The sequence below is a fragment of the Ambystoma mexicanum genome, chromosome 5p (genome assembly GCF_040938575.1).
Source record: "Ambystoma mexicanum isolate Mex_15411 chromosome 5p, UKY_AmexF1_1, whole genome shotgun sequence".
Classification (NCBI taxonomy): Eukaryota; Metazoa; Chordata; class Amphibia; order Caudata; family Ambystomatidae; genus Ambystoma; species Ambystoma mexicanum.
In genome coordinates, this window is record NC_090930.1 from 994,753,744 (window position 1) to 994,780,563 (window position 26,820).

The 26,820-nt window shown below is 44.2% G+C and overlaps 1 protein-coding gene across 7 annotated transcripts in view; it reads left to right on the forward strand.

The window, feature by feature from the left end:
- RREB1 (ras responsive element binding protein 1) overlaps positions 1 to 26,820 on the forward strand; it is a 245,438-nt gene that overhangs the window by 159,359 nt on the left and 59,259 nt on the right. For all 7 annotated transcript variants that reach the window (XM_069613471.1, XM_069613472.1, XM_069613466.1 and 4 more), the window contains exons 8-9: positions 8,583 to 8,727; positions 10,177 to 10,316. In XM_069613471.1, coding sequence (XP_069469572.1) covers positions 8,583 to 8,727; positions 10,177 to 10,316 — 285 coding nt within the window. The remainder of the gene's footprint in view (positions 1 to 8,582; positions 8,728 to 10,176; positions 10,317 to 26,820) is intronic.

The window sequence follows — 26,820 nt, forward strand, 5'->3', positions numbered from 1 at the left end:
TACAAGCATCAGAAATACGATTAGGGTAAATAAATGTATGCCATATATCTCTCGCTCTCTCACACACACTCGCACTCCCCCTGTCCTGCCCTGCCTTTTAAGACTGTGCCTGCTGCTGCTCGATCTTTCTTGCTAAGGGATGGCTTTCTCTGCAACACATGGGATAGAAAATAACTTTCGGAGGTTTGAAGTGGTGCTCAAATATGTATTGTGTGTAGTTGATTTAGAGGAGAATATTACTGCAAAACTAGATTACTTGTCCTCCGCACGGCTTTGAAAAAATACTCGGAGAAAGATTTCATTGATTACTGGTCAAAGAAAAAGTAGATTCTGTGGCAGTCATATTCTTTTTTGTGGTTCAACACCATGGTTTGTGTTGAACAGAAACCTCATATTTTAAGATGTGTGTCACTTTTCATTGGTCGAGTAGAAGGCATCATAGGCTACACAGAATATATAGACCCAATCATACAGTATATTATATTATCCAGAAAATAAGCCATACAAAAGATTAAAACATCCAGCACGAAAATTGGTTCTTTTAGTGTATTTCCTTCAGTCCTAGTTTCCGGTTTGTCTGCTTTTTACCTTGCATCAGAATCCGTGTATCTCCTCTTACATCCCTTCTTTCAAATAATCCACAAACTCGCCTCTCCCACAGCGCAGGTAACTCCGAGGCCTTTGCACGCAAGGCATCCCGCCTTTCTTAGCTGCTGGTTTCCTGGCATTTGGGTGCCGCAGGGCTGAGGTGTTGCACGCCCAAGAATGCAGGCCCTGCTTGCTGGTGGACTCTTACCAAGGTTTTTCCCGCGCGAACTCCTTGGTGGGTGACATTGGCTAGCACACTCATAGATGAACATGCAAAACTTCTTTTGTTCATATACACTTATGTATTTGCCCGTCTGTCGCCCAAGGGCTTGGGGGTTGGAAGAACATTTTGAGAAGTCGGGACTTGAATTCGCTCAAGGGCCGTTCATGAACCCACCAAGCAGGCTTTTCAGTTATGCGAGATGAATTGGAAATAGAAAGCGCTCCCTCCCTCCCGCCCTCTTCCTTCCCACATGTCAGTGCCTGTGCTGGACCGTTCCATGGCAGGAAACGGGGGTGGAGGCAGCAGAGGGAAATGTCTGCAGGATGCAGCACAGCATCACTGCCACCGCTCCCCTGCTCCCCTGCCCAAGCATCCAGCTTTCACAAATGTTTCCATTTAGCGCGCTTCTGCGGGGTTGTGCTTAAACAATGGGATTGCAAAACACGATGGCCGGCTGAAGACGTTCGCGGAAGGATGCTTTCTTTCATAACAACAAAATGGCAACTCCTGACAAGATCAAATAATTTTCTGCTCGTTTTTTTGTTGCGTTGCTGGGCCTTGCATTGTGCTCGGATGCTAGTTTCCCCCTTGGTACGTATGCTCATGAACAAAAAAGAACCATGTACACACAACCTGCTCGACCTGTTCCAGGGAGCAGGCTGAAACTGGCAACCCGCGTGATCCTGTTTCGTTACCTTCCATTCCACAGGTTAAGAAAGAAAAGTGATTTCATGTGGTTTTTTTGGTGCCTGTATTCGCAGCCCTAAAACTGGAAGGATATATTTTCTTCTGGATAAAAGATGTGTATTCAGTGCCCGATATATACTACTTTTAGACTAGCTAAACTGTGCAAACCAACTGACACACCTCTTGCCAAACTTTCCAGAAAACACGGACTACTAAGCAGCAAGTAAAACTATGCCATGCTAAGGAAATGCATTAAGAAATGTGCTGTCCCTTTAGGAAAAATGACCGGATTGTCAAGTGGGGTTTGCTTCACTTGCCACAATCTTGCAGGGATACGTTTGTGGATAGATGAGCATGGTTTTGGAGCAGTATGATGGCTCGGGGTGTCTAAGGCCCCTTTGCAGAGACCTGTCTGCAACCTGAGTGGGCATACTTTTCAATTGTGTGTTAACATCAGTGTACCCTGACTAAGCATAAAACTTCTTGATTCTATCCTATATATTTTTGTAAAGAACCTCATACCCGAGGACCTCAGGGCGCTACTCAGAGAGATCAATCTATGCCCTTATCCAAGAGGAATGTCTTCAAGCACTTCTTAAAGTGTGCTAAGGGTGGAATTGTTCTGGGTAGAAGAGGAAGGGCATTCCAAAGCAAAGGCGCCCATGCATCAAAACCAGAACCTCCACATTTTTTTTTTTTAGAGAGAAGCAAGGATAGATCAGCTGGGCATCTTTGTTGGATCGCAAAGTTAATCTAATGGGAGTCTTCTTGATGCGAGAACAAGGATAGGCCGGGGCATTGCCCGCCCAGCGTTTGTACACCAGATTGATTGACTTAAGTTGCACGCTTTGTTTTACCGGGAGTCCGTGTAGCATCCGACGGGCCTCAGATACATTGGACCGTGGTCCAAGTTCACACTGCGTGGACTGCTCTCCATTTTGGATAACATGTAGCCTCCTAATGTTGGCCTGAGTAGTACTAACAAGGAGGCAGTTGCAATAATCAAGTGTCTTCAGAATGTAATGGCTAATGTTGCCATGTATGCTTCCTGTTGGGAGACTTGTTTCTCTTGCAAACAAGCTTAATTGGGACTGCTGCAGAAAAATGGCAAATCATTTTTAACCCCAGGGCATTACTAAAACCTTGCAAAAGCAGGTCTAGTATTGCTGATAGAATGTGAAAGTGCTCGTGTTAGGCCTTTTCGTGTTCTTGCTTTTATATATATACTGTGTTGACTCTTACAATGGGGCGCTGGGGTCTGTAGTTCTTACGTTGCACCATATACGCTGGAGGAAAGTGCTTAATTTTAATATTTTTTGTTCTGTTATGGAATGAAACTTTAATGCATTACTATGCAAAGGTGTATATTAATAGCCAAAATATTATTGAAGTACGTAATTAGAAGCGGGAAAGACTGATGTAGTACAAAGTGTACTCCCTCCACTCTTCCAATGGCCGGGCTCTCTGCAGCATGCTAACGCCAAATTACTTGCATCGTCTCTGGTCAGTGGTCAGAGTTTACTCTGGGACAGGCAGGAACGTCACGTTTTAAATAAAGCAGTATGTTGCGTAGAGCTGGAAAGGAATGTCCACACAGAGGGGTGGCTTGGAGACTCGATTCATGGCCACGTATTCAGGGCTGCCATGTTCATGGTTGCCAGAGGCCAGAGTTCAGTTCCCACCTCCCCAGTATGACATTCGGAAAAGACGGATGGAGCAATACAGCACATATCGCTACTGGAGCGACCTCCTGATCGCATGGTCGCTCTCTGAAGACCCAAAATAAATAAGATGCATTTCTACCTTGAGAGGAACAAACTCGAATGAAGGGCGTGACAGTAAGGCTATGGTGCCCATACAGCACCATGTCACTGTGGGAAGATCATGTTTCTAGCCATGGGCTTTCCTTATTTAAAAAAAAAAGTTTCTTAGTCTTTAATTCAGTCACTTTGCTCAATTGAAATGCATTGAGTGTAGTTGGATGTAGGTTACCCTACTGCGCACTAGCTTTGCTGCAAGCGGGAGAAGTAATGAAGCAACATTTCTCAGTTTAGCTTCAATTTTTCCTTTTACTTGTAATAACTTTAGAGCAATAATTGTCTAGCAGCGGTTGTGTCCCATAAAAGGAGGGTGAGTAAAATCGGTGCATATTCTTAAGGTGTGAGGGAGACTATTGCAGTGGCCAAATTTTGGTATTCCATTCCCATCACATTAGAGCAACGGAAGCCTACCTCCCAGGTTAGGCAGCTTTTGAAGACCATTCTCTTTTAGATACCCTGGCTCAGGCTACAACTGTTCTGTCACGTTCTTTAGCGCCAAGATGCCTTTGGTTGACATGCGCTATATAAATACATTTAACATAACATAACTATTATTGTGACAAAGTACAGTCTCTTTGGGGAAAGAAAAGCAAAGTTTGTTGCTGACTCTTGCCGTGATGCGAAAAGGATTATTGTGTGCTTTTAATTTTCTTGGGAGCGTGGAGGAGTAGTTAAGGTAGGAAGTGAGTGCACACTGCAAACATATCAGTGTTTTAGTTCTTATGCAAGTCAGGTATCCCTCTATGAGGCAAACGGTAGCCATCTTTTGACAGTTCAAAATTTTTATTTTCACAACAACAAATAAGAACAAAACATTTCCTTGTCTATTAACCACAAGCATAGTCAACCAAAGCAAACACATTAAACAGTTCATCATAAACTAAGTCTAAATATCAAATGTAAGACAAAGAAAAGAGGTGCATGAATTGGAGAGAAGAAGAAAAGGAAGAAAGGAAAAAGAAAGCGAACATTGAAACCAAAGACCGAAAATTACATATGCAGTAAACAATGCAATAGATGGAAGGTAATTACAAGATCATTTCATAAAATTACAGGTAAGTAATCATAAAAGGCATATATTCAAAGTTAGGGATGTATCACTTCAGAAGTAAAGTTCACATTCATCCATAGACATCAAGAAAACCACTCTCAATGTCCCAAAATTTGTCAATTTCATCTGTATTTTTGTAAATGGCTTTTTCATACGTTGAAACAGTCAGAAGCTCCTCCATCCAATCATCAATATTAAAGGAATTACTTGATTTCCAGGACCTCAAAAACATATCAGTGTTTTTGTTCTTATGCAAGTCGGGTAACCCTCTATAAGGCAAACGGTAGCCTTCTTGACTGATGCAGGGCTCCCTTTGCCCCACCCACCTTACATGGCTCGCACTGGACCATCAACTCCCTACCTTCCATGGTTGTTTCTCAGCTACATACCCTCCCTGACTGGTGCTGAGATCCCTTTGTCTAACCCTGGCTGGCTAGGTCCAGCTCCTGCCTGCCTAGGTCCAGCTCTTTCCCCTATCCTTGTTTGTCTTTTTAACCCACATCTCGAACACCCTCTCAAATTCTTTTTATGACCACTCTCCATTAATGCTCTCCATATTGCAATCATTGTTTGGGTTGCTCTTGGCATTCTTTGTCCAATGTGTATTGTATTTTAAAAAAAAAAGAAAAAAAGAACACACCCTCGTTTCTCCAATTAATTGCAATACTTTGAAATCTCCATATTTATGGAGATAAGTGGATAAGGATGTATGGGTAAGTTAAAGTTCATCACCTTAGTGACGATTATTCTTCGAGAAATGCACCTGATGTATTTGTCTTTGTTTCATGTATATTTTATATTGAAGATGATCTTTAAGTATGTATTCCATTTAACTGCTATAGTGCAGTTAAAATGGAATACTTTTAAGTACCATCATCGATGACCGCCAGTTTACGTCTTGATAGTTGCCCCATGCAGCATTCATGAAAATACTTAAGCTGCTCTGAGGGCATCATTGATTTAAAGAGAGACACGCTGCCTCTTTACATGTAAGTTTCAGACTCACAGTTGCAGAAAATAAGTTGTACTCGCAGTTCCCTTTGTCCGTGGAAACAGTGGTTGGACAATTTGTTTACAATTTGGATTCCAGGATGACAACGTGGATAAAATAATCCAACATGTCGAAACCGATCGGAAACTGAAATTTGTTGGAGATGTGATCAAGCAAATTACAATTATCAAGATCCCTTCCAAAGCTTGACGACATTTTTCTAACTTGTCAATATTATGAAATTTTCTCTGTGTTGCCATTTGAATATTATCCAAAAATCTATGTGGAAGCACTTTTGGTGTCTGTGCTTGTATGAGGATGTGTGTTGAATGAATGATCGAATTGTCTAGTGTAGAAATGAGTTTTGTCATCTACAATGTTTTAAATGTAATTTTATCTGCAAACTAATTGTGATTTACAGTGGTGATTCATACATGATTGTCATTTACAATTTTTGTATCAAGTAAAATAAATATTTTTGATACGAATTTCTTGAATTTAGCCCTCTGGATATTTCTTCCATATACATTGTTATGGTAATACCCTGGTCCAGAGTGCAGGGGTTTCCTGTGTTTTCAACATAGCAGCTAATAGCATTGTAGCCCGCGCTAGAGGGCATTACCCCATCATCAGTCTTTCTTGTCACTTTAAAGAATTCCTGAAGGATGTCCAGTCTTTATTACCAGCATTTCCCTGTATCTGCTAGATACAGGGAAAATGCCGTCTCATGCTCTGCAGCCTAAACCCTGGGACCGTATACTCTGTTTTTAGGAAAGTGTGACTCTGCTTTGTTTTTTTCCCTTCAATTTCTCTTTGAAACGGTACTGTACCCGTATGTCCGGTCTGCAGCGCTACCAGATGTCTTTCAGATGTGGCAGCGCGGCCGCCATGTTGCCCAGCAAAACTGGCAATGTTTGCTGCATCAGGATTCTTGATCAGCTTCCCGGAACGAGTAGGTGCCCTATTGTGGGGTGACTGGCGGTTATTTAATTTCCTCTTCCGTGTCAGGATGGTATATGTTGAAATGAGCCCACATGTTGGTCTGAGATGGCCTTGGGATAACTGGTTTCCCGTAGGTTTAAAAGAGGATTGCTCCCCCCTCTGTCCCTATGTACTGAATCTCCTTCCACTTGAAAAGAGTTCGTACCACACCTCCCTTTCAGGTATGGTGGTTATGGAGAGGGGCTCTCGAAGGCAGGATAAGGAAACGGTGTGAACTCCCAACTCATTTCAAGTGTTAGAGGGTACATTGACCGACCTGCCAATCTTGGTACAATGCTGAACGCATTACAGCATGACCCCTACCGTTTTTTGTTTGAGGCGGCTTTCCAAGTGGCTACCAATTCGCTTTGGACATGATTTAAGCAAGCTACTTACGCGAGTAACATCTTGCAGAATTTGGAGCTAGTGAATTCACCTTTCTGCTTTCCTGTGTTAGTCTTGGGACTCCCAGCTCGCCAGTACTCCCAGTTAGCCATGTCAGTCGAGGTCTTCTCTATGGGTCACCCAGGACGGTGATATTCCTTGTAGGGATGACATCATCTTGGCTTCTGTGACTGGAGTATTGCATTTTCTTTCCCTCCCTGCCTCATAGTTTTCAGATGACTGTTTGGATTGCGCTTTTAGGTCATTATCGGCAGATAGTGTTTGGCAGTCGCCCCTTATCCTTTTTCTTCCCTCGGTTTATTGGGGTCACCTCTGTGGGATTATCAATTATACTGATAGAATTTCACTTTTCAACTGTCCTGGTTCTTTGCTAGTAGCTGTGGGTACAGCTGGATTGTTGCATGGGGAGATGGAAGGCTTAATCCCTTTGTGCTCTTATCGTGGATGGAATGACGCCGTGGGACCAGATTGTGTAGCCTCAGTCATGGCCGATTCAGCCCTTCGTTCTACCAACGTTAATGGACTGAGTATCACAAATGGGTTGGAATATAGCACTTGGAAGCCGGCTGTCTACATGATGCCATATGGAATTCCCCAGAGTTTGGTTAGATTTGTTGTGTTCTCTTCCATGACAAGTTGTGGACAATGTTGGCCATTGGGGAGACTTGCTCAAGTCCCCCTGTTTGTCTGGGTTCAGAGGAATCCACCAGGCGATTAACAGCTCAGGACCTGGGTCATGTGGGCAGATGTTTACAGAGCAGTTATGCGATTATGATGAAATCCACACGCCTGGAAGCAGATACTTTATCTGCAGCCATGGCTTGCAGGTTCATGGTACAAATATGTTTCACCGAATTATGCCTTGATGCAGTTGTGGTGGCCCTTTGCCATCCGGTGCATCAGATTGCAGGTTGATGTCACTGGGTTTTGGTATTCCTTCAAGAAGTAATGAATGTGAGGAAGAGGGACGAGGGGGTACCTCCCCAATTACTAATGGTAATTTTCATTACTCCGATTCCTACTCTACTCTTCATCGTCACATTGCCCCACCCACCCCTCCCTGCTGTATTGCAATAGAGCTGCTTTCGGGAGGTAACTTGGTTATATGGTTTAGGGGGTGGGACCCGAGAAGGGGATGTTAGTATCAAGGGGATACTGGAAAAATGCTTATCGGGCATTTTTCAAGAAGTGTTGAATGTGACGAGAAAGAGTAACACTTAGAGTAATAAAGAGGCCATAAATAATCCGGGCAATACTGTGGGGTATGGGCTTCAGTTCCTGGTATGAAGTAGTGGTGCATTGTGACTCTATTATTTTTTGTCGGATGGGTGTGGATTGAATGTTTTAAGTTTTTATTTCAGTTTTTGTGTGCGAGAGGTAATCTGAGGATTTCGACCGATGATGTCGACCCATAGCCTATCATGAGGTCCTGCACACGTGGTGTGACAGCGACGCCCCTGCCGATGATCTTTTATTTTATAAGTAAACAACTTCTAATACTCCAGGCCAACGGCTAAATATCGCAATATGCAAAACACGTGATTCTAAATCGATACAACCCAAAGTATGGAACATCTGCCGTGCATAGTGTGTTAAGCTCTTGTGCAAAGCAAGGGCTTTGGGCAAAACCTTGCTACACACATTGCACATCTGGATGGTAGAGATAGCTATCCATGGCATTTGATTTCTATCCAGAATGCTATTTTGATATAGGTGAGAAATTGCCTGATCTTTTTACTGACTATAAAGTTACTCTTGTGTGTGTCATGTTTGATTAAAGGTTTCCTCCCTTCCCCCATCCCAAACCCTTTCCCACTCACCTCCAACTCTGCCCAGGCATATGAAGATTCATGAGAAGGATCCCAGTGTTCCTGTGAGTCCTAGCCCACCGTCTCCCCCAAAACGCCGACGCCTTTCAACCAAGCGGAAGTTAAGTCTTGACACAGAGCTGGAGAAGGAGGAGCCGAGCCCTGCAAAAAAGGTAATTGATAAGAACAAGTGCACCAATATAATTAACAGCCTCTCCATGCGTCTCAGACTGCCATTTAAGGCAATAGGGCAATGCCGAACCAAAAACACAAAATGCTAGTGTGGGACAGTTTTTGGGTCATATGGGGACACTTTTTCTGGTCAATGTGGGCCAGTTTGATGAGTTAATTCACTATGCAGCTAGTAGTTTGTACCATTACTGCTGAAAAAATTCTTTAAATGGCAGAATTTGCATCACATTTTATTTTTAAAAATCCTACTTGCGTACTATTCAAACTGTCACAGAAGGAATTAATTGCCATTTGCAACTGTGGGCCACTTTTTCATTGGTGCCCGAAATGCTCCAGTCCAACCCTGGCTGTAGCACTAGTTTTTCTACATTGTGAATTTCCAACCAGGTAACTACTAGTACAATGGACTAGTAAGACCTAGTCTGAAAGATGGCGGAGCAAATTAAGTGTTTGCCTCAAAGGTGGGCCATCCTCATTTCACAACCTTAAGCTTCAGAGAGTCGACTTAGACCGTTATCCCTGTGAAGTTAATACATTGAGGATCATTAAATTGGGCAATAACGACCATTATTACAGCGCTTTGAGGCGTGAGGAATCCACCATTGATATTGATATTTTATTTGTATCGCTCTCGTACACAAGTGTTTCAGAGTGCGACGAGGCAAGGGAGGGGAACAAGGGAGAAACAAAAACAACTATCTTGCTAGGCTCAGTGGCCCTCATTACGACCCTGGCGGAGATCGTGGTGCAATATGCACCATGGAGCACGGCGGAAAGCTGCCGATACCGCCATGGGGGTTGGCGGATTTACCGCCCCATTCCGACCTTGGCGGGGCGGTAAATCCCCATTCCCCATTTTACCCTTCCCCATTCCCATTTTTGCCCCATAGGGTATAATGGGAGTGGGGAAGGCGTTAATTACGCCACCGTAAAATACGGTGGCGTAATTAACAACAAGGTCCCGTAGCGCCATGGATTTCTCCGCCCGGAAAAACCAGGCGGAAACCGCTCCATGGCGCTACGGGAACTCGTAGTAGGGCGGAAGGGTCCGCCGCGAATACCGCTGGCGTAAACCCACTCCGCCAGGGTCGTAATGAGGGCCAGTGACATTAAAAACATGCAAGTGCATGGGAGAGGAAAAGAGGGAAAGTGCAAGGGGGGTGGACAAGTGGAAAGTGCTGAGCAAAGGAATAAATATAAATAAGCTATGAATTGCTATGCAGAAATGTGGTGCTATAATAATAATCATGTAGTTAGAAATGCATTAAAAGTGTGTAATCTAAAAGTGGAGGGATTAAATTGCGCACTTTTGTTTTGGCTCATCTTGGCTGTTTTTTTGTTGGTGAATGTGTCATAAAGCAGTGACATGTCGTCTTGTAGTACCTAGTGGCTCACTTTTATGATTTAACATGTGTATTTATTTCTACAAGGTGGTAGAAGAGATCCAACCCGTCGAGCCTCCCATGAAGGTAGAAGAAGAAGTCTTCCACTGTACAGTGTGCTTTAAGGAGTTCTCCTGCAAGTTTAGCCTAGAGACCCACATGGAAACCCATCCTGATGCATCTCTAAGGTAATAAGCAACAGGTAGTGGATGTCTTGTGGTATAACTGTTTCTTTTATGTTGCTCAGTGTGTTGGTTGGTGTCGTTAAAGCTTATTGCTGGTGAGAAGATGCTCAAGTGGGGTGTAATAGGCCCAATTCTTCCAATAACAAGTCAAGGTTGAGGTTTCAGAACCAAGTAATTTCACACATCTCATCTGATTCAAAAGAGAACCACGTCATAGAGATATCCATGCAATTGAGCATGACACTGGCACTGCCAAAGAGCCTGCAGAGTGATTTAATGAATGCTTCTTAGGCCTTTAACAAAGGATCCATGGAAAGATCATGCTGTTAGAGACTTGCGTCTCTGTACATGTACAATAGGGATAGTGTGATAGGAACGCCCCTGACAATGCCTCTTTTCGAATTTGAGTAATCCTGTGCAACAACCACTAGTTGGTGCCTTATGCATAGCATATGAGACTATGCAGATTCAAGTACCAGAAAGATGATTACTGGTAAGTAATATTTGCCATATATTTGTTTCAGCTGGTGTGAGAAGTAATAATTTCAACTATAGATATCCCCCATTATATCCTTTTTTTTTAAAAAAAACTCTCATTGTTCATCCCTGCTGTGTTGCCATATATATATTTTTTTTATTTATTGATTTAGCGGATTACTCAACTTTTCAATTCATACAAAAGATTTATCAAAATTTCATAAAATACATAGTTACAGAACACAGTAAGTTGCCATATATATATATTATATATATATATATATATATATATTCTGGTGGGCTGAGCAACAGGGGAGGGTGAAGAATCAGAGTTAAAATGGTCATCACTTAACACACCCGCTGAATTAATAGATTTTGTTGCTATAAATCGGATCATCTTAACTCTGTATTAGCTAAGGTTTTGTTTTCACTGCATTGGTGGAAACACTGGCCACTTCACCCATCTGAGCCCACATTTCTGCAGCTTAAAAGAACATTGCCATCAAGGTCAGCATTATTCTGTGCCCTTATCCTCATTACCCAAAAGAAACCAACTGGCGGTGTGCCTATATACAGCTGATATCGTGGCATCTGATTTTATAGAAGTTATGGTTAAGACCTGAAAATATAATTATTTCAATGAAGTTATTAGTAAGATCTTAAGCCAGTATCTTTATCAAGAGCGTTTCTGCTCACTTTATCAGGAGACACTTGCCTCTTCTTGGGCCAAGCTCCAGAACGTGTGGGCTGTGCCTGAGTGTGCCAGCATGAGGAGTATGCATGTGCCTCACAATCCGCTGTTGCACTGCAAGGCTATCCACAACTGGGAGCACTAGGTTTCCTTTCGATCCTTGGTGCAAATTCCTCCTGTAATTTGGTTGTCCTTTTCCACCCTCCTTGGCACATAATCTGGGGAATGTTTCCATTTTCTTCATTTCAATGCATGGATGGCTTTTCATCACGTTCAAAAAGGGTTGGATAAGACCAGCAATCTCGCATCATCCAGATTAGATTCTTCTTTGAGGGTACCATATCCGAGCTGGTGGCTTTTTAGAAGCACAACACTCAAGTCATCCGGTTTGTACGACCGGGCCGGGCCAACTGCTATACAATAAATCTCGAACTTTAGATTTATGCAAACTGTTTTGTTCTCCTGCGAATTATCTGTTTTTCATTAGTCCAAATATGTGCAACTCCCAAGAATTCAAACTGATCATTGTATGTAAAATACCAATAGGTCCAGTTCATGCTTGGTAGTGAAGAAGTACTAAACCTTAGCACATCCTTTGCTAAATCGTTCACATATCGTGGGAAGCTGGATTTTGAGCTAGGTTTTACAAACACTGCGGATAAGGATGGATGGATGGATGTGGGTGGGTAGGGACTCTTTTGAGATTGATTTAGTGCGACGGTGTAGTCTGTGGGTTTTATATCCCTTGGAATTGAACAATGGGGCTTGTTTCCACTCAGTAACGGACAAACGTGATTTAGGTTTGATGCAATAAAAATGGTATTGGCATACTTGGTCGCAGGCCAAATTGACCTTTTCAATTTGACAGAATTTTTTTGATCGTTCTTTTGGTGAATTTCGGACAAATTAAATATTTATGTGGGGTGTGGTAAGGGAATGGGTTAAGGTGGGGGGATTAGAGGGGGACGGGTGTTTTTTTTTTTTTTTTTTTTGGTTTTTTTTTTTCAGTCAAACAGACCTAAACCATGAAAATGGGATGGCGTGGCATGCTTCAAGCCAAACATGATGCTTTGTGTTCGAGGTCTTGATAAAGGTGTTATTCCAGAGCAATGGAGTCCCCTCACACTGAGGTCAAAGTGTCCATCTTTTTTCTTTATTTTTTTTTTAAGTGTGGGTTTTGATAGCTGAAGCAATAAACGTGACATGAGGGGAAAACATTTTAATCCAAATGATATATTCTATTATAGCACTGATGACTGAAAAACCCCATAAGGGTTTACCCCCTGTGGGAAAGAATAGAGGCAAGGAAGGGGTGAGTGCTATGAGGTAACGGGGCAGGGGGAGGAAAGGGGGAACAAGGGGTGCAAGGTAGATTCCCAAGATTTTGACTAAAACCCTTCAAATCGCGATACAATTATAACAAGCACATGCTACTATCTCAGGGGTCTACAACATTTGGCTCTCCAAATGCTTTGGACTACGACTCCCTTCAGCCCCAGTCAGCATAGTCAGTGGGGAGGCATCCATGGGTGTCGTAGTCCAAAACATCTGGAGAGCCGCCTGTACCATCTTCACTAACCAACGCCACTAACGCCGAACACTACAACTATACAAATGGGACAACTCTTTCTTGTGACCTATGGCTTTCTACAGCAGTTAGCAAGAAAACGACGAACAGAATTGCATCTATCTCAGGGAGAATCGACGCACCCCTTACGCCTCTTGTCTGGTTGAATGATTCCTAAAAAGGCCTCTGCCCCTTCACCCTGTACAAACATATAGGATTTATTTTGATGGACCGCTTTCAGCTTGACAGGAAACCATACATTGAGCAAAATTTTCCTAATTTCCAGCATTTTCCTTGTCTTGAAGATGGATGACTTCCAGAGATCAGGGAAAAATAGAATTGGTCTTCCATGCAATTCCAGTGGATTAGCTTTTACAATCTTCCTCAAAAGTTCCACACGAGCAGATATCTCTTGAAACACCATCAGTACAATTCAACATCCAGTATCCCCTTGTGGAACCTGTATTTGTGTTGAAGGGCAGTAGGATCTCTGTATGAGCGAAGCCTCACCTTTATTCTGACATCCCACTGAACTCCTTAGGAATGACTGTAAGGTTTCACTCGTTTACCATGTTTGACAGATGGTGATAGACTAAGGGTCTGCAACCTTTGGCTCTCCAGATTTATTGGACTAAAACTCCATTGGCCCAAGCCACTATAGTCAATCGTAACGGATAATGGGAGCTGCAGTGCAAAACATCTGGACCTCTACACTATACCAAGCACGCACATTCACAGAACGCCTTTGGTTTTCAGCAATTTCATATTTTGTCTCTAGTAGAAACATGGCTTCAACCATCTTCTCCTGTCTGTGATTAAAGTTCAACTTCCCTTTACACCCGTGATTCCTTAGCAGAAGGACCTTGCTCTGCACATTTTAATGCTCATTTCCATCCCCTCCAAGCGTGCTTCAACAGAGGACCCAGATGTTTCTATTCTCTCAACAGTTGCTGGCAAGGTTGTAGGCCATGTCAAGAAGTAGTGAAGTTTAACTCTATCCACTAGAAATATCAGCTACTGATTTTGAGTGAGGGGCAGAGAAATCTACCTTTTATTTCTCTTGCCTGCCATTCCAGTTGCCAAAAAACGACCTAGGGGAGGATCACAGTTCGTTCTGAGCCACAATTTCCAAGGGTTTCCCAAGGGATCCTCTATCCTTTTCGATTCAAGGATGTCTCTGTAGCGCAACTCTGACTAGGAGTTCCTGAGAGTCAGGGAGCACAAAAGCAGAGACAATCAACCCTGCAGCAATCGCATTGCTTTCACGCTGAAAGCCACTGGATCCGCCATCTGAACTCCATCCCTGCAGATCCCATTCCGTAACATGTTGTGTGGAACCTTCCCTCCTCAAAGTTACTCGCTGTAACGTAACTGTGGAAATGCCCCGCTGCACCACCCACCTCCACGATCATTGGCTCTTCGGGTAGGCCACCTCGAACGCATGCCAAACAATTGTCCTGGAGGCAGCAGAAAATGTGCCCATTTTCTTTGCCACTTGGATCTGTTCCCCGTTCGTGGCTTTTCTACAACACTGAAGTCATTTCACTTGATTTTTCAAGTCTCCCCAATCTTTTTATTTTCCACCTCTGAGTGACGAAAGGAAAGCATCCATTATTTTGTACAAATGCTCCCAGTTCCTGGTGTTGAATGAAGGGTTGCATAGATTGGTATAACATTGAAACTCCTATACAGTTATTTAATTCCCAGTGTCAGGAAGTCTTTGGATTAGGCAGCTGCGTTGGAAACTGTGCTTGTACTGCTCTGACGGATTAAAAATAAATTGAGACCCTTGTTGATACTTTTTTAAACTGCAGATCTGCCTTTTCCACCCAGTCAGATTAATTTGCTAATTGCAAAATGTTTGACCGTGCTGTTGCACCGCCGCGCAAATAACAGGATGCCTATAATTCGACCTTTGAAGAGTCAACCAGTTCTGTATTCTGGAAAAACTCAGGGTAGTATTGATGTGGTGGGTGGGGGGCTTAGGGGCGGAGTCTGTTAATTGATTCTACCGAATACCGTATTTGGTAGATTCATTGAACCTACCCATCTGGTAGGTAAACAAATCAAAGTGATTTTGATTAGAGGACAGAATTTGTAAAATAGGTCCAGAGACTTCCACCCATTGCTAGTGTTAAAGGTTCAACCTGAAGCATTTGTTAGGAAGCAGACACGTGTACACCCATCTGAACGGTTTGGGGATCCAGTGTACACACCTTTCCTTCGCGCACCGAAGTTAATCCTTTCTGTCACTCTGAAGAAAATTGACTTTATTGTCTTTGAAGTGTACCAAGGCACGGTACTGATGTATTAGAGAAGCATTTGCCATTCATTTTCGGCTGGATGGTGCATCCTTGTCTCTAGTTCTTTGTGTTTTCACTCATCACACACCGTGGGTAATAATAAGCAGCGCTCAGATACCTGAGGGTTCGTAGAGCTATATAAATGCCTAATTATTATTATTATTATTATTTATCTATCCTCATCTTGAACGAACTGGTTGTTGGGCAACTCGGCAGTGGGGCTGACTGCCACCAAGGGTAAGGATTGGCCAATCTGTGTTGATCCAATTTTCTTCTACCATGCTGGATGGTGCTACAAAAGATTTGCAGGTGTGGGGGTGAACTGTGATTGCGCATTTTGCTTTGTGAGTCAGGAAAGTCATATATTGGCAAAACCACAGCTGTAACCTCCTTTGTGTATACATGTGTAAATTGCAGAACGCCCAATGGCCTTATTGAATGCCTATAATGTGCTCGCCCACAATTTTCCCCTGGGCAAATCGGCCAGGCGTGCTTGCACACCAGCACTTCTTTAGTAACTCGGCATCACAGTCTCTATCCAGGAGATCTAAACGCTGGCCCTATGGGAAATTAGGCATGCCTATTGGGTGAACAGTCTCCAGGCGTAGGTTCCAGAGAGGATGCTGAATTTGGGCCACTTGTTAAGAGAAGATTTGCTGAAAGCTTGATCAGTCTGTTGTTACCGCCTCATGGCTTTCTTGTGCTTAGTAGTTGGCCGCAACGCGTGTGAAACGTGAAGAAGTAGCGCCTAAATGAAATCTTACATATGCTATTTTATCCAAGTGACTAATCCTCCTGCAAGACGCATTGAAATCTTACTTTAAAAAACGCCAGGACAAAAACTTTCTGCCATTAGAAAGTAATTGTATCTTTTTTTTAATTGTGAAGTTTTATTTGAAATTATTAAGCAAACGAAAAATTGGGGTTGGTGGTAGTCTGTGTAATTGTGTTTGTTTTTCGGCTTTGTTGATGTATATAGACCATTTCAATATAGTACTCAACATTTTCACAAATAGTTGGAACAACATTTCAAGCTGTGCAGGTTGCGAAACAGTTTGACAACAAAATGCACGTGTGGACAACATCGAATGCACGAAAATGTTGAAGAAGGCAGCCTAAAAATGTCTGTATGCTTGTCACATGTTAAGTAATTCCAGAGCAGCGTTAGAACAATGGATGCTCCTGGAAATTGACTTTATTTTTTCCTATTTTTCAGTCGAGGGAAAGCTGAAAAATATATTTATTTCAAAAGAAATTGATTTTGGGGGAAAGGGGCCAAATTAGATTGCCATAGAAGGTGAATACTTTTAAGAATCGCTTGAAGGGACACGTGGCCGGCAGCAGGCGCCACACGATGGCGCAAGGCTCTCTACACACGTGCTCGTGTCCATGGCTCTCCGCGAGGGAAGCCCGGCGTGCTATCTACGGGGCCCGGCCTGGTCCAACCGGGCCCTGCTGAATGTGCACATCATCTGTGGCGGTTCCATACCAGGCCGCAGCCTAAAAATAGTATTCCCCTGCTGTAACAGTTTCAGCTGGAGAGGAGGTGGGGCTCACGGGCCAGGAGAGAGGGAGCATGAAAGCCCGCCTTTGTCTCGTGGTGGAAGTGTGCTGGGTGCCTGACCTTGGGCTTTTTGAGCGTCCAAAGTGTTACCCGGCTCTCCCTTTCTGTTCATTCACGCGTATTCGGTTTAGAGCCTGGAAACGAACCACGTTTCGCTTTCTGGTCGGGCAATGTTTGTGGTGGAGAACTAGAGGAAGGGGTTAGTACGCGTTGGGGGTGTATGAAACCCGAAGAGCGGGAGGGTAAGCTGAGGGCGGAGTGGGATGCAGCAGAGTGATGAAGCGGAGCATGTAGGGTGGTGTAACGCTGGCCATGCCTCTGGGACCCTCGGGAGACAGCCGCACTAGTCTCAGGGCTGTCACGGCTTCATTTTGCCGTCGTCCAGCAACTGGGAGGGATTAGCGCAGCTGTTTGATGTCCGTTCCCATGGCTTGGTATAAAGGCTTCTTCTCCATGTGGCAAGAGCGGTGCCTGAAGCAGAAGTGAAAGCGAGCGTATTCGCAAACTGCAGCACCTCTCCATCCTGAAACAATGGGGTTTTAGACTTCTGTCATTTGCACGGTGCTTTGTGACCAGCAACGGGTCGGGTTTGTTGGTAGAGACCGACCGAACAATGCACGATTGCATTGCTGTTTTTAATTGTGCAGAAAATGTACGAAGTAAACTGCCTTTTGTAGTGGAGTTTTTCTAGGTTATTTATGAAGTGAGCACTTGAGGTGTGTCCAGAAGGGTGCCTTTTCTGTGTGTTTGGAACGAAGAAGGGTGCACTGAGGACTGTTGCACACACTAGTCAGAGAGGTGTAACGTTATAATGCTGTTAGTGTGCACTGGCGGAAAAGGGTGCTAACAGATGTTCACCAGCCCTGTAGCTTATTCGATGCGACTGGTTCCATTTTGGAGATGGTAGTCCAATCCTGGTTTTAACTTTGCATTGTGGGACTTGCAGTCCTGGGTTTATAATGGGTAAATCGAGGATTTCAAGTCCCCGAAGACGAAGATAAAATCAGTACTGGGCTGACTTCTCCCACATAGAATGGGGCATGGCGGCATGGATGGTAGTGGTGGAATGTAGACTGCTGAGCTGGTTCGAATCAGATGTAGGTAGTTGAGGTGCAAATAGGTACTTAAAATATCCCTGCAAACTTCATAATGGACACCCTTCTGCAAGAAATACCACAGTGGATGCACTCTTAGAATGGACCCTTGTAGGCAGCAAACAGTTCATGTTCAATTTAATTCTCCTGCGAATAGAGGTGCGCCAATATATCCGGGTCCGTTGCAGGAACGGTCTCAGAATAGAAAATGGGATCCAACGTGTGGGATTTGATGTACTTCTGTAAGATTATAGAATCGTTTAAAGGGGGGTTGCATATCTAGAAAATAGGACCACCGTCAGTTTTGGCCTCACTTCATTTACTGCAAACCAGCTGGAGAAAAATAACTTCCTTCACTCCAAACGTCCCCCTGCCCCCCCCTGCATAGCGTCACAATGGGTACAAAGTGATTCTGTTTCCACATGGATGAACTTAAAGTAGCCCTAGCTCCTTCTAAAGATCTACGAAAGCCAAACTCTCCTCTTTCGGACACATCAACCTATATCATTTGAAATCATTCAGGGGAATATGTTCATGTGCAGTCTGTTTTTTTTTTGTTTGTTTTTTTTTTTACTGTGCACTCTCCTGTTTTTACCCTTCAATTGATTGTAAAGGGTTTTGTGTTCATTAAGCCACGTGCCTGGTTGCTACGGACAGCAGTAGCCTTGCATTCGTGTCCTCATAGAAGATCCACAAAGCTGATGATTGTCTGGTCAGCCATGTTATAGAACTGACCGACATGTGAGCAGCGCTTGCAGCTTAGCTGCGCTTGGATGCGTGATGGGTTTGCATTGGGTAAAGCAGCAGTGTCTTACTAAAAGGCATCCTTGTCAAAGTCCCAGGAAAGAGAATTGTTCCCTGGAGGCAATTTTCCTTTTTCCTCTACCTTTTTTATGTTTACTCAAGCTTAAGTTGCTGATGGATTGTGCTTGGCTGCTGAGAGTGTAATGCGAGCAAATGTCTCATTGATGCACACTTCCTGTTTGCAGCGCAGCAAATCCTGGTAGGCGTGTTTAGCAAGCTGATGAAGGAGGTCCTGTATGCTCAAGGATGTTGCAGGCTACACGCCCAGGGGAAGGCGCCAATTTAGCATTCAGCAAGCCCAAAGAAATGTGCAGTGGGTTCTCCCCCCACACCCCTCCAGTTGTAAAACCAAGCCCACCTGTCGGGCATAGGGTGACTAGGTAAAGTCATGTCAGCACTTTTCAAGTATAGTGCAAGCCAGTGCATTCTGGTTCTTCCGGTTTGACAGAACATTTGTACCTAAGAAAGTAATAATTTGTCCAGGTGGATGGTCCTGAATAAACCGCTCACCTAAGACATGGAACTGTCCCTACGTTTCGCAAGTTCGAATCCTGCCGCAGCCGACTCAACCCTTCTGCGATTGCTAAATTGTGTACCGTAAACTTGGTTAATAATACCAAAAAAGAAGGTGGGTGAGGCGCGCACTCCCGGTCCTGGTCATTTAAACCTGTTGCAAAAAATAGGTAGCTGGGTCACATCCCAAAATGGACAAATATTCACAGGGTTAGATCCCTTCAGCTGAAAATCAGGTACTCAGTATTAACAGGGTTAGATCCCTTGCTGCAAATCAGGTAGTCAGTATTAACAGGGTTAGATCCCTTGCTGCAAATCAGGTAGTCAGTATTAACAGGGTTAGATCCCTCAGCTGCAGTTCTGTGGTCTGTGGTTGTTCTCCTCCTAGAGCTTTCTTATCTCAAATAATCATCAGGGAGGCTGTTAAGCAGGTGTGTCTAATTAGACTCAAAGGATTCTGGTAGCTGTAGTGAAAAAAGTTTTTTTCTGTTCAGGTTGCCAGCAACCGACACCCCTCCAAAGCACAAGTCCTTCCCAAATTTGGGGGAGGGGAGAGAACCATCTTTATGATTCTCCAAAGTGGGGCACAGTCACCCCGTGGCGCTGCCTCTGGAGCCCGGGACTCCCATAGCATTCAGTACAAAAAAGAAGGTGGGTGAGGCGCGCACTCCCGGTCCTGGTCATTTAAACCTGTTGCAAAAAATAGGTAGCTGGGTCACATCCCAAAATGGACAAATATTCACAAGGTTAGATCCCTTCAGCTGAAAATCAGGTACTCAGTATTAACAGGGTTAGATCCCTTGCTGCAAATCAGGTAGTCAGTATTAACAGGGTTAGATCCCTCAGCTGCAGTTCTGTGGTCTGTGGTTGTTCTCCTCCTAGCGCTTTCTTATCTCAAATAATCATTTGACCAGGACCGGGAGTGCGCGCCTCACCCACCTTCTTTTTTGTACTGAATGCTATGGGAGTCCCGGGCTCCAGAGGCAGCGCCACGGGGTGACTGTGCCCCACTTTGGAGAATCATAAAGATGGTTCTCTCCCCTCCCCCAAATTTGGGAAGGACTTGTGCTTTGGAGGGGTGTCGGTTGCTGGTCACCTGAACAGAAAAAAACGTTTTCACTACAGCTACCAGAATCCTTTGAGTCTAATTAGACACACCTGCTCAACAGCCCCCCTGATGATTATTTGAGATAAGAAAGCGCTAGGAGGAGAACAACTACAGACCACAGAAATGCAGCCGAGGGATCTAACCCTGTTATTACTGAGTACCTGATTTGCAGCAAGGGATCTAACCCTGTTATTACTAAGTACCTGATTTGCAGCAGAAGGGATCTAACCCTGTGAATTTTTGTCCATTTTGGGATTTGACCCAGCTACTTATATTTTTTACAACAGGTTCAATTGACCAGGACCGGGAGTGCGCGCCTCACCCACCTTCTTTTTTGTACTGAATGCTAAGGGAGTCCGGGGCTCCAGAGGCAGCGCCACGGGGTGACTGTGCCCCACTTTGGAGAATCATAAAGATGGTTCTCTCCCCTCCCCCAAATTTGGGAAGGACTTGTGCTTTGGAGGGGTGTCGGTTGCTGGTCACCTGAACAGAAAAAAACGTTTTCACTACAGCTACCAGAATCCTTTGAGTCTAATTAGACACACCTGCTCAACAGCCCCCCTGATGATTATTTGAGATAAGAAAGCGCTAGGAGGAGAACAACTACAGACCACAGAACTGCAGCCGAGGGATCTAACCCTGTTATTACTGAGTACCTGATTTGCAGCAAGGGATCTAACCCTGTTATTACTAAGTACCTGATTTGCAGCAGAAGGGATCTAACCCTGTGAATTTTTGTCCATTTTGGGATTTGACCCAGCTACTTATATATTTTTTACAACAGGTTCAATTGACCAGGACCGGGAGTGCGCGCCTCACCCACCTTCTTTTTTGTACTTGGTTAATAATACCAGTTATTACTGTGCTTAGACGTAGGAGGAATGCAACGTGAAGTGTTATGTTAAACACATGTATGATCATTTGTTAAAAGGAAAGCTCAGAACTGGAAGCACAGTGCCCCAGCCAAAGTCATGTGTGCACGCTACCTTAAACCCCAGGACAAAACGCAAATGCAATTCAATCTGCTTTGACAAGATTCCAAGTTTTAGTCTGGCAAGATGGTCATTTTTTAGTATATTTTACGCAATGTTTTGGTGTATGTAAATAACTGTATAAACTCACAAAAGAAGATCTGGAAGATCTGGAAGAATAGCGCGTGCGCTGCAGCAGCCAGTCCCCAGGTGTGGTGCAGTAGCAGACATTTTGCAGCATCTGCTTAGAATTTACGCGACCCTTTGTTTATTGAATGCCGTATTTGTTGTGGATATCTGGAGGTAATAGCGTGTTTTGTGGTAGTTATTCGTTAGGAATTCCTGGTTTATCGCCAAATCTGCAAAAAAACGTAAGTTCACTCAGATCTGGTTTAGGACACATTAGCTGAAGGCCATTTAAAGTATCCCACATAGAAGTGTAGTAGCAGCTCTGCGTTTATGCAAAGTATGATTGTGAACAACAAGCTAGCCTTTTGTCCACGCTTTCATTTGGTGTGTGTTGTCTTTGACATGTATGTCGAGCCTAACATGAAAGCCTGGCTGCCGAGTGCAGTGTCTTGGCTCCGTATGCTTCACTTTCTCGTATACCATGTCTTATGAACTGTAACTTTTTAGCACAATCCCCTCCTTTTTTACACTTACGTTTGTCAGTTGTGATGGAAGGGAGGTAAGATGGAGACAAACTGTGAGAATTGTGTTTTTTTATAATGCGAGAAGAGAATTGTATCATACATGAGGACGTGTGTTCATTCTTCTGGAGGGGTGTCATAAGAATCCTGTCTCAGGCTGCTGGATTTCGGGTGTGCTTTTGTTTACGCTTGTTCTGGTCACCTTTTGGTCCTATTTTAAACAGTCAGTCAGTCACGGGTGACACGGAAGCCTGGGTCGCGCCCTTGGAGATGCTGTTTGTTACATGGCCACCTGTGAATGTGAAATGTATGCAAGTATTAGGCGAACACGATGTAACGAGGGATGGAATTAAGAGGGCTAATTCCTCGAGATAGTAGGGCAATCTTTCTAAATGCATAATTCCTTGACGAGGTCCATATGGCGTATAACTGATTAAAGCCGCATAAAATGGCATGCGTCCACCTCGCCCTCCCACTTCCCCCCACTAATTGCTTTCAGCATTCAGAGGACCTGGACGTTCCGCACCTCACACACCTCTGCCAGCGGCATCTGCTTACAGCAGGCAGAATGTTCGTGTCTGCTTTGATTATTCGGCGGCTGCAGTCGTGCCTCGGTGTTCATAGGGGCATGCATTCTCATAGGCTGGGTACCAGTCCTGGCCTCAGCCGGGATGCTGCATTCATCCGTTTCATACTCTAATGAAGACTGACAAGCCCCCGAGGGGATGGCCAATCCGGCGAGACCTTAAGAGCTTGCGGCTCTGGCAGCATCCCTGAGCGCCAGGCCTGGATTTCCGCTGACCTCCGTTGTCCTTACGCAGGAGCTTAGCATCCTCGGGGCCAAGAGGACTTGCCAGGAGCGCTGCAAGTGGCCAGCTGGGGCTGAAGTCGCTCCCAGTGGGTTAAAGGTGATAGCTTTTTCGATTTGGCTTAGTTCCCCTCCCCGATTGAAGTCTTGTCGTCAGGTGAGTACTGTGTGAGGCAGGTATGTCTAGTTAAACCCCTTGCGGGTGTGCCATTGTCTTTGCACGAGACGGGCGGATAAACCTTTGCCTTGCTCAGAGGTGGGGAAGGAGGGAGATCTGACTTATGGGGCTCGAGGGCTTCGTCATGTGGGCAGTGGTTTAGGAGATGGGCATACTGGCACAGATGCAGCACTCTTTGTCAGTGAAAGTTTGCAGTATTTTAGCGTACGATACAATTCTCCTATAAAATTCTGCATATTAACTTTGTATTTTTCTAATATCATACCTAGATTTAAAAAAAAACATTCCAAGGTGAATACAATCAGTTAAAATGGTTGTTTTCCGCATTGGTATTGAGATTGGTTGTTGCGTTTTGAAATGTACTGTTTATAAAGTGATCCCTGACCCCTTAGCTGAAAGTCTCCACTCATTTAGCAATTATTTGGGACCTTCCAACAGGCATCGCCAGGCGAGCTCTGCGCTTCACTGTTTGGGTACCTGCTGCTAGATGACAGTACAATGTTAACCCTATGTCATGTCTGCCTGGCCTTTATGAAGCATTGGCAACCGTTAATCGAGAAAACTTAACCAACGATGTCCCTCGATTCGTTGGCAACACATGCTGTTTGATGTTCCACAATTCCTGGGAGTTAGGATCAGGAGGTTTGATTGCTAGCAACTTGCGGAGTGCCCTTCCCGGCGTCCCAGAGCAACAGAAAGCTCTCTGGTAATCGCAAACCAGCAGAACACAGTGGTGCTCCCAAACTCTGCCATGGTGTCTGCCATTTGAGGGCAGACCGGAAGCCGCGTTAGCCATTAAAGATAACCTTAAACCATGGAATGGGCAAGTGTCCCTCGTGTGTATCCCTCGCCATGAACTCTCACATGGGCCCACTCTTAGCCCTCATTCTTAAACATGAAAGGTATGTCAACACACCTGAACTGAACCATGCACACGGTTTTGGTAATGGAGTGGAGCTTTAGAATGAATACAAGTAGATATGATACAGGCGAGCAGCGGCTTTCACTTGCTCTCTGGGAAGAGGGAGGAAGTGACATTAGGCGTCAGGAAAATTGGTTGCAAAGAACTGCCTGCCGAACCGCAGCTGCTCTGGGGCTACATCCCAGATAGGAATATCCTGCACACGTTTTGCAAATACTCTGATCTGTCTTGCCACCTACAAAGCAGAGACTTATTTCTGTAAAGCTGTACAACCTATTTTTCCTCTGTCAGGATAGACCTGGAACCTACCTGGAGGGGTAGTCCCCGGTGTATATGATGGGCATTGTGGTGCTACAAGTCATGGACCAACGGGAATATGAGGGTATTCCATGTTTTAAAATACTTTTTTTGAAAGTCTATAGTTTGGTCGGGCACTTTTGCTCGATTCGGCCAATTATAGCATACACATGTGATACGCAGGTTAGAAGATTTCCATTATCGTAGTGTTATCCATTTTCCATTAGTCCCTATGTTCCTTAGAGGGTTTTAATTGTGATTGTACTTTTATAACCAGTTTCTAAGCGCAAGCCTGGGATTCGAACCTGTGTTATGAGTTGTCTTGCTTCCAAGACAAACGCATTGCCCCTGAGCTATCCTCCCGGCCAAGAGGGTTGATGAATTTGTTGCTGCAGTCTGACTTAAATATCGGAGGATGCCTCAGTCCAGTTATCCAGTGGGAGAACCCTTCAAGATCCTCAGAACGCCGGCAGGCCCTCATAGAATGAGGAGTCTTCCATGGAACAGGCTTCAGAAGAAGTTGTGGATGAAGCTTCTGGCCCTAGGGGGAGGGGACTGCAGTATCTTGACCAGCCATACTAGACTGGCAATTTGAGTGGCACAAGGAGCAGCCTTTGGGCGAAAAGGTAAACGACAAAAGGTTTAGAGCTGCAGATTCTGGGCTCAAGTAAGATAACACAGCAGAAAGTCTTATTTTCCTCATAGCAACAAAAGGGTGACTCAAAGATGCTAACATTTGCTTTCAACAACTCACTGGCTTTATTGTGCCTGCCTGCAGCCGCGTGTATTTGCAGAGTTTTTGACATATGAGTGGGGAAAGGATTCTGTACCACATACTTGGAATACACAGTGTTCGTTGTGTCTCGGTCAAACTGCCCGAATGATTGTCTGGTCCCAGCTGAGTCGTTGCAGTTCCACTCTCCACCCCCCAATTTCTTCACTAGCACTAAGTGCCTAGACATTGTGAAGGTTACTTTGGAAAACATGGACCTTCTTCTTTTTGCCTGTAGGTGCATTAGCATAAGTATATATTAAAACATATACATCATGTGTCATGCTTATTCACTGAGCTCTGTGTAGGAGTTGCCAGTGGGCTGCTTCCAACCCGTTTGTTGATGAAATGCATGTTTACAGGAAACTCAAACCTTAAAAAAAAAAATAGTTTTAGTGATAGCCCATGTACAGCCATATGAATGGATGTAAAGGTAATCCGTTGCAGCAAAGGTTGAGATTATCTCTGTAGTTTGAAAACTTAGGTTTTCTCAAACCTATTAATTTTTAAACTGCACGGTCAATCTTGGCTCTGGCTGTTTCTTTTGCATGCAATGCTGAGCCCACTCCTGGTTTTACTGACATTGTAATGAGAAAGGAGACGAGGTGTTCACAGGGGGCATTACTTGACTAGCGATGATGTGAAGCAGTGTTTTATTATTCTATCAATGAAGGACCTGGCGTGTTATGCGGTCTCCCGCGCAGCACGCGGGTCCTTCGCCCCATGCATGACTTCACTCTCTTCTTTGTGGATGGGGCAGGTGCATTGGCTACCAGCCGTACCTGTTCATCTTTCACTCATTTTTTCTTTCTTCGTTTATTTATTTGTATTTTTAAAGCGCCTAGGCCCGGGGGCATCAGGGCGCTGTTGCAGGACCAGTTACATACAAAGGAAGCATGCAGTAAAACATTACAGTATTAATTAAGCTTACAAGCGTTCTTTTGCCACTGCCGGAAACTCTGGTTTTAATGTCGCCCAACTGAGTTCATTTTCCCTTAGGTTAGTCATCACTTTACTACGTCACTGGTAAGAAATGTTCCGGTGACTGCAACCGAAAGATGCTGGAAAAAAAAATTAAAAACGTATATTCCTGCAAATTGTGAATGAGTCGTAGATTCACATGCTAGCCTTAGTCCTCCATCTAGTGGCTGTAACTGCGTATTACAACCGGTTCATTAAATCTTGAGTTTAAGACATTGATTGTGGTAGGACGGTTCTGAAATAGGAACTATTGTGCTCTTCAGAATGTGAAGACCCTATTTTCAAAGAACATAGCAACAGTCTCTTATCAATAAAACTTAAACCTAATTCTCCCCCCTATTCCAGCTCCTTGGCTACCCCACACCCTCCCTTTAAAATCCTTTGGGTGTGTCCCCTTTGTACATTGCTCTGTTGTTTCCCCAGATAGGTTGGCGCTTTAAAACTCATACATAGGACGTGTGGGTCCTCCCAGAGATGCTTCTTGAGGTCAATGCCCTCATTGTTTTTTATGGCACTTAGTAGTCTGTCTTATTTTTATGCTACTTGGTTTCAGTCTTATAAGAGAGCAGTGAATAGAAAAAGGACGAACTTGACATTTTTCGCGGCACTGATCAAAGCTTGTTCAGTGGCTGTGCTAGGGAGAGTTGGTATGAAGACAATGCATGCTCATTTTGTGAATTTAGACTCTAGTTTTTAGCCTTAAAACAGACATTTTTCAATTTTTAAAAAGGTTTTGCTCTTCTTGGCTTCCGTGCTTAGACATGCACTGCATTTGTAATGGTGGAATAGCCTTTAGTAACACGGGCA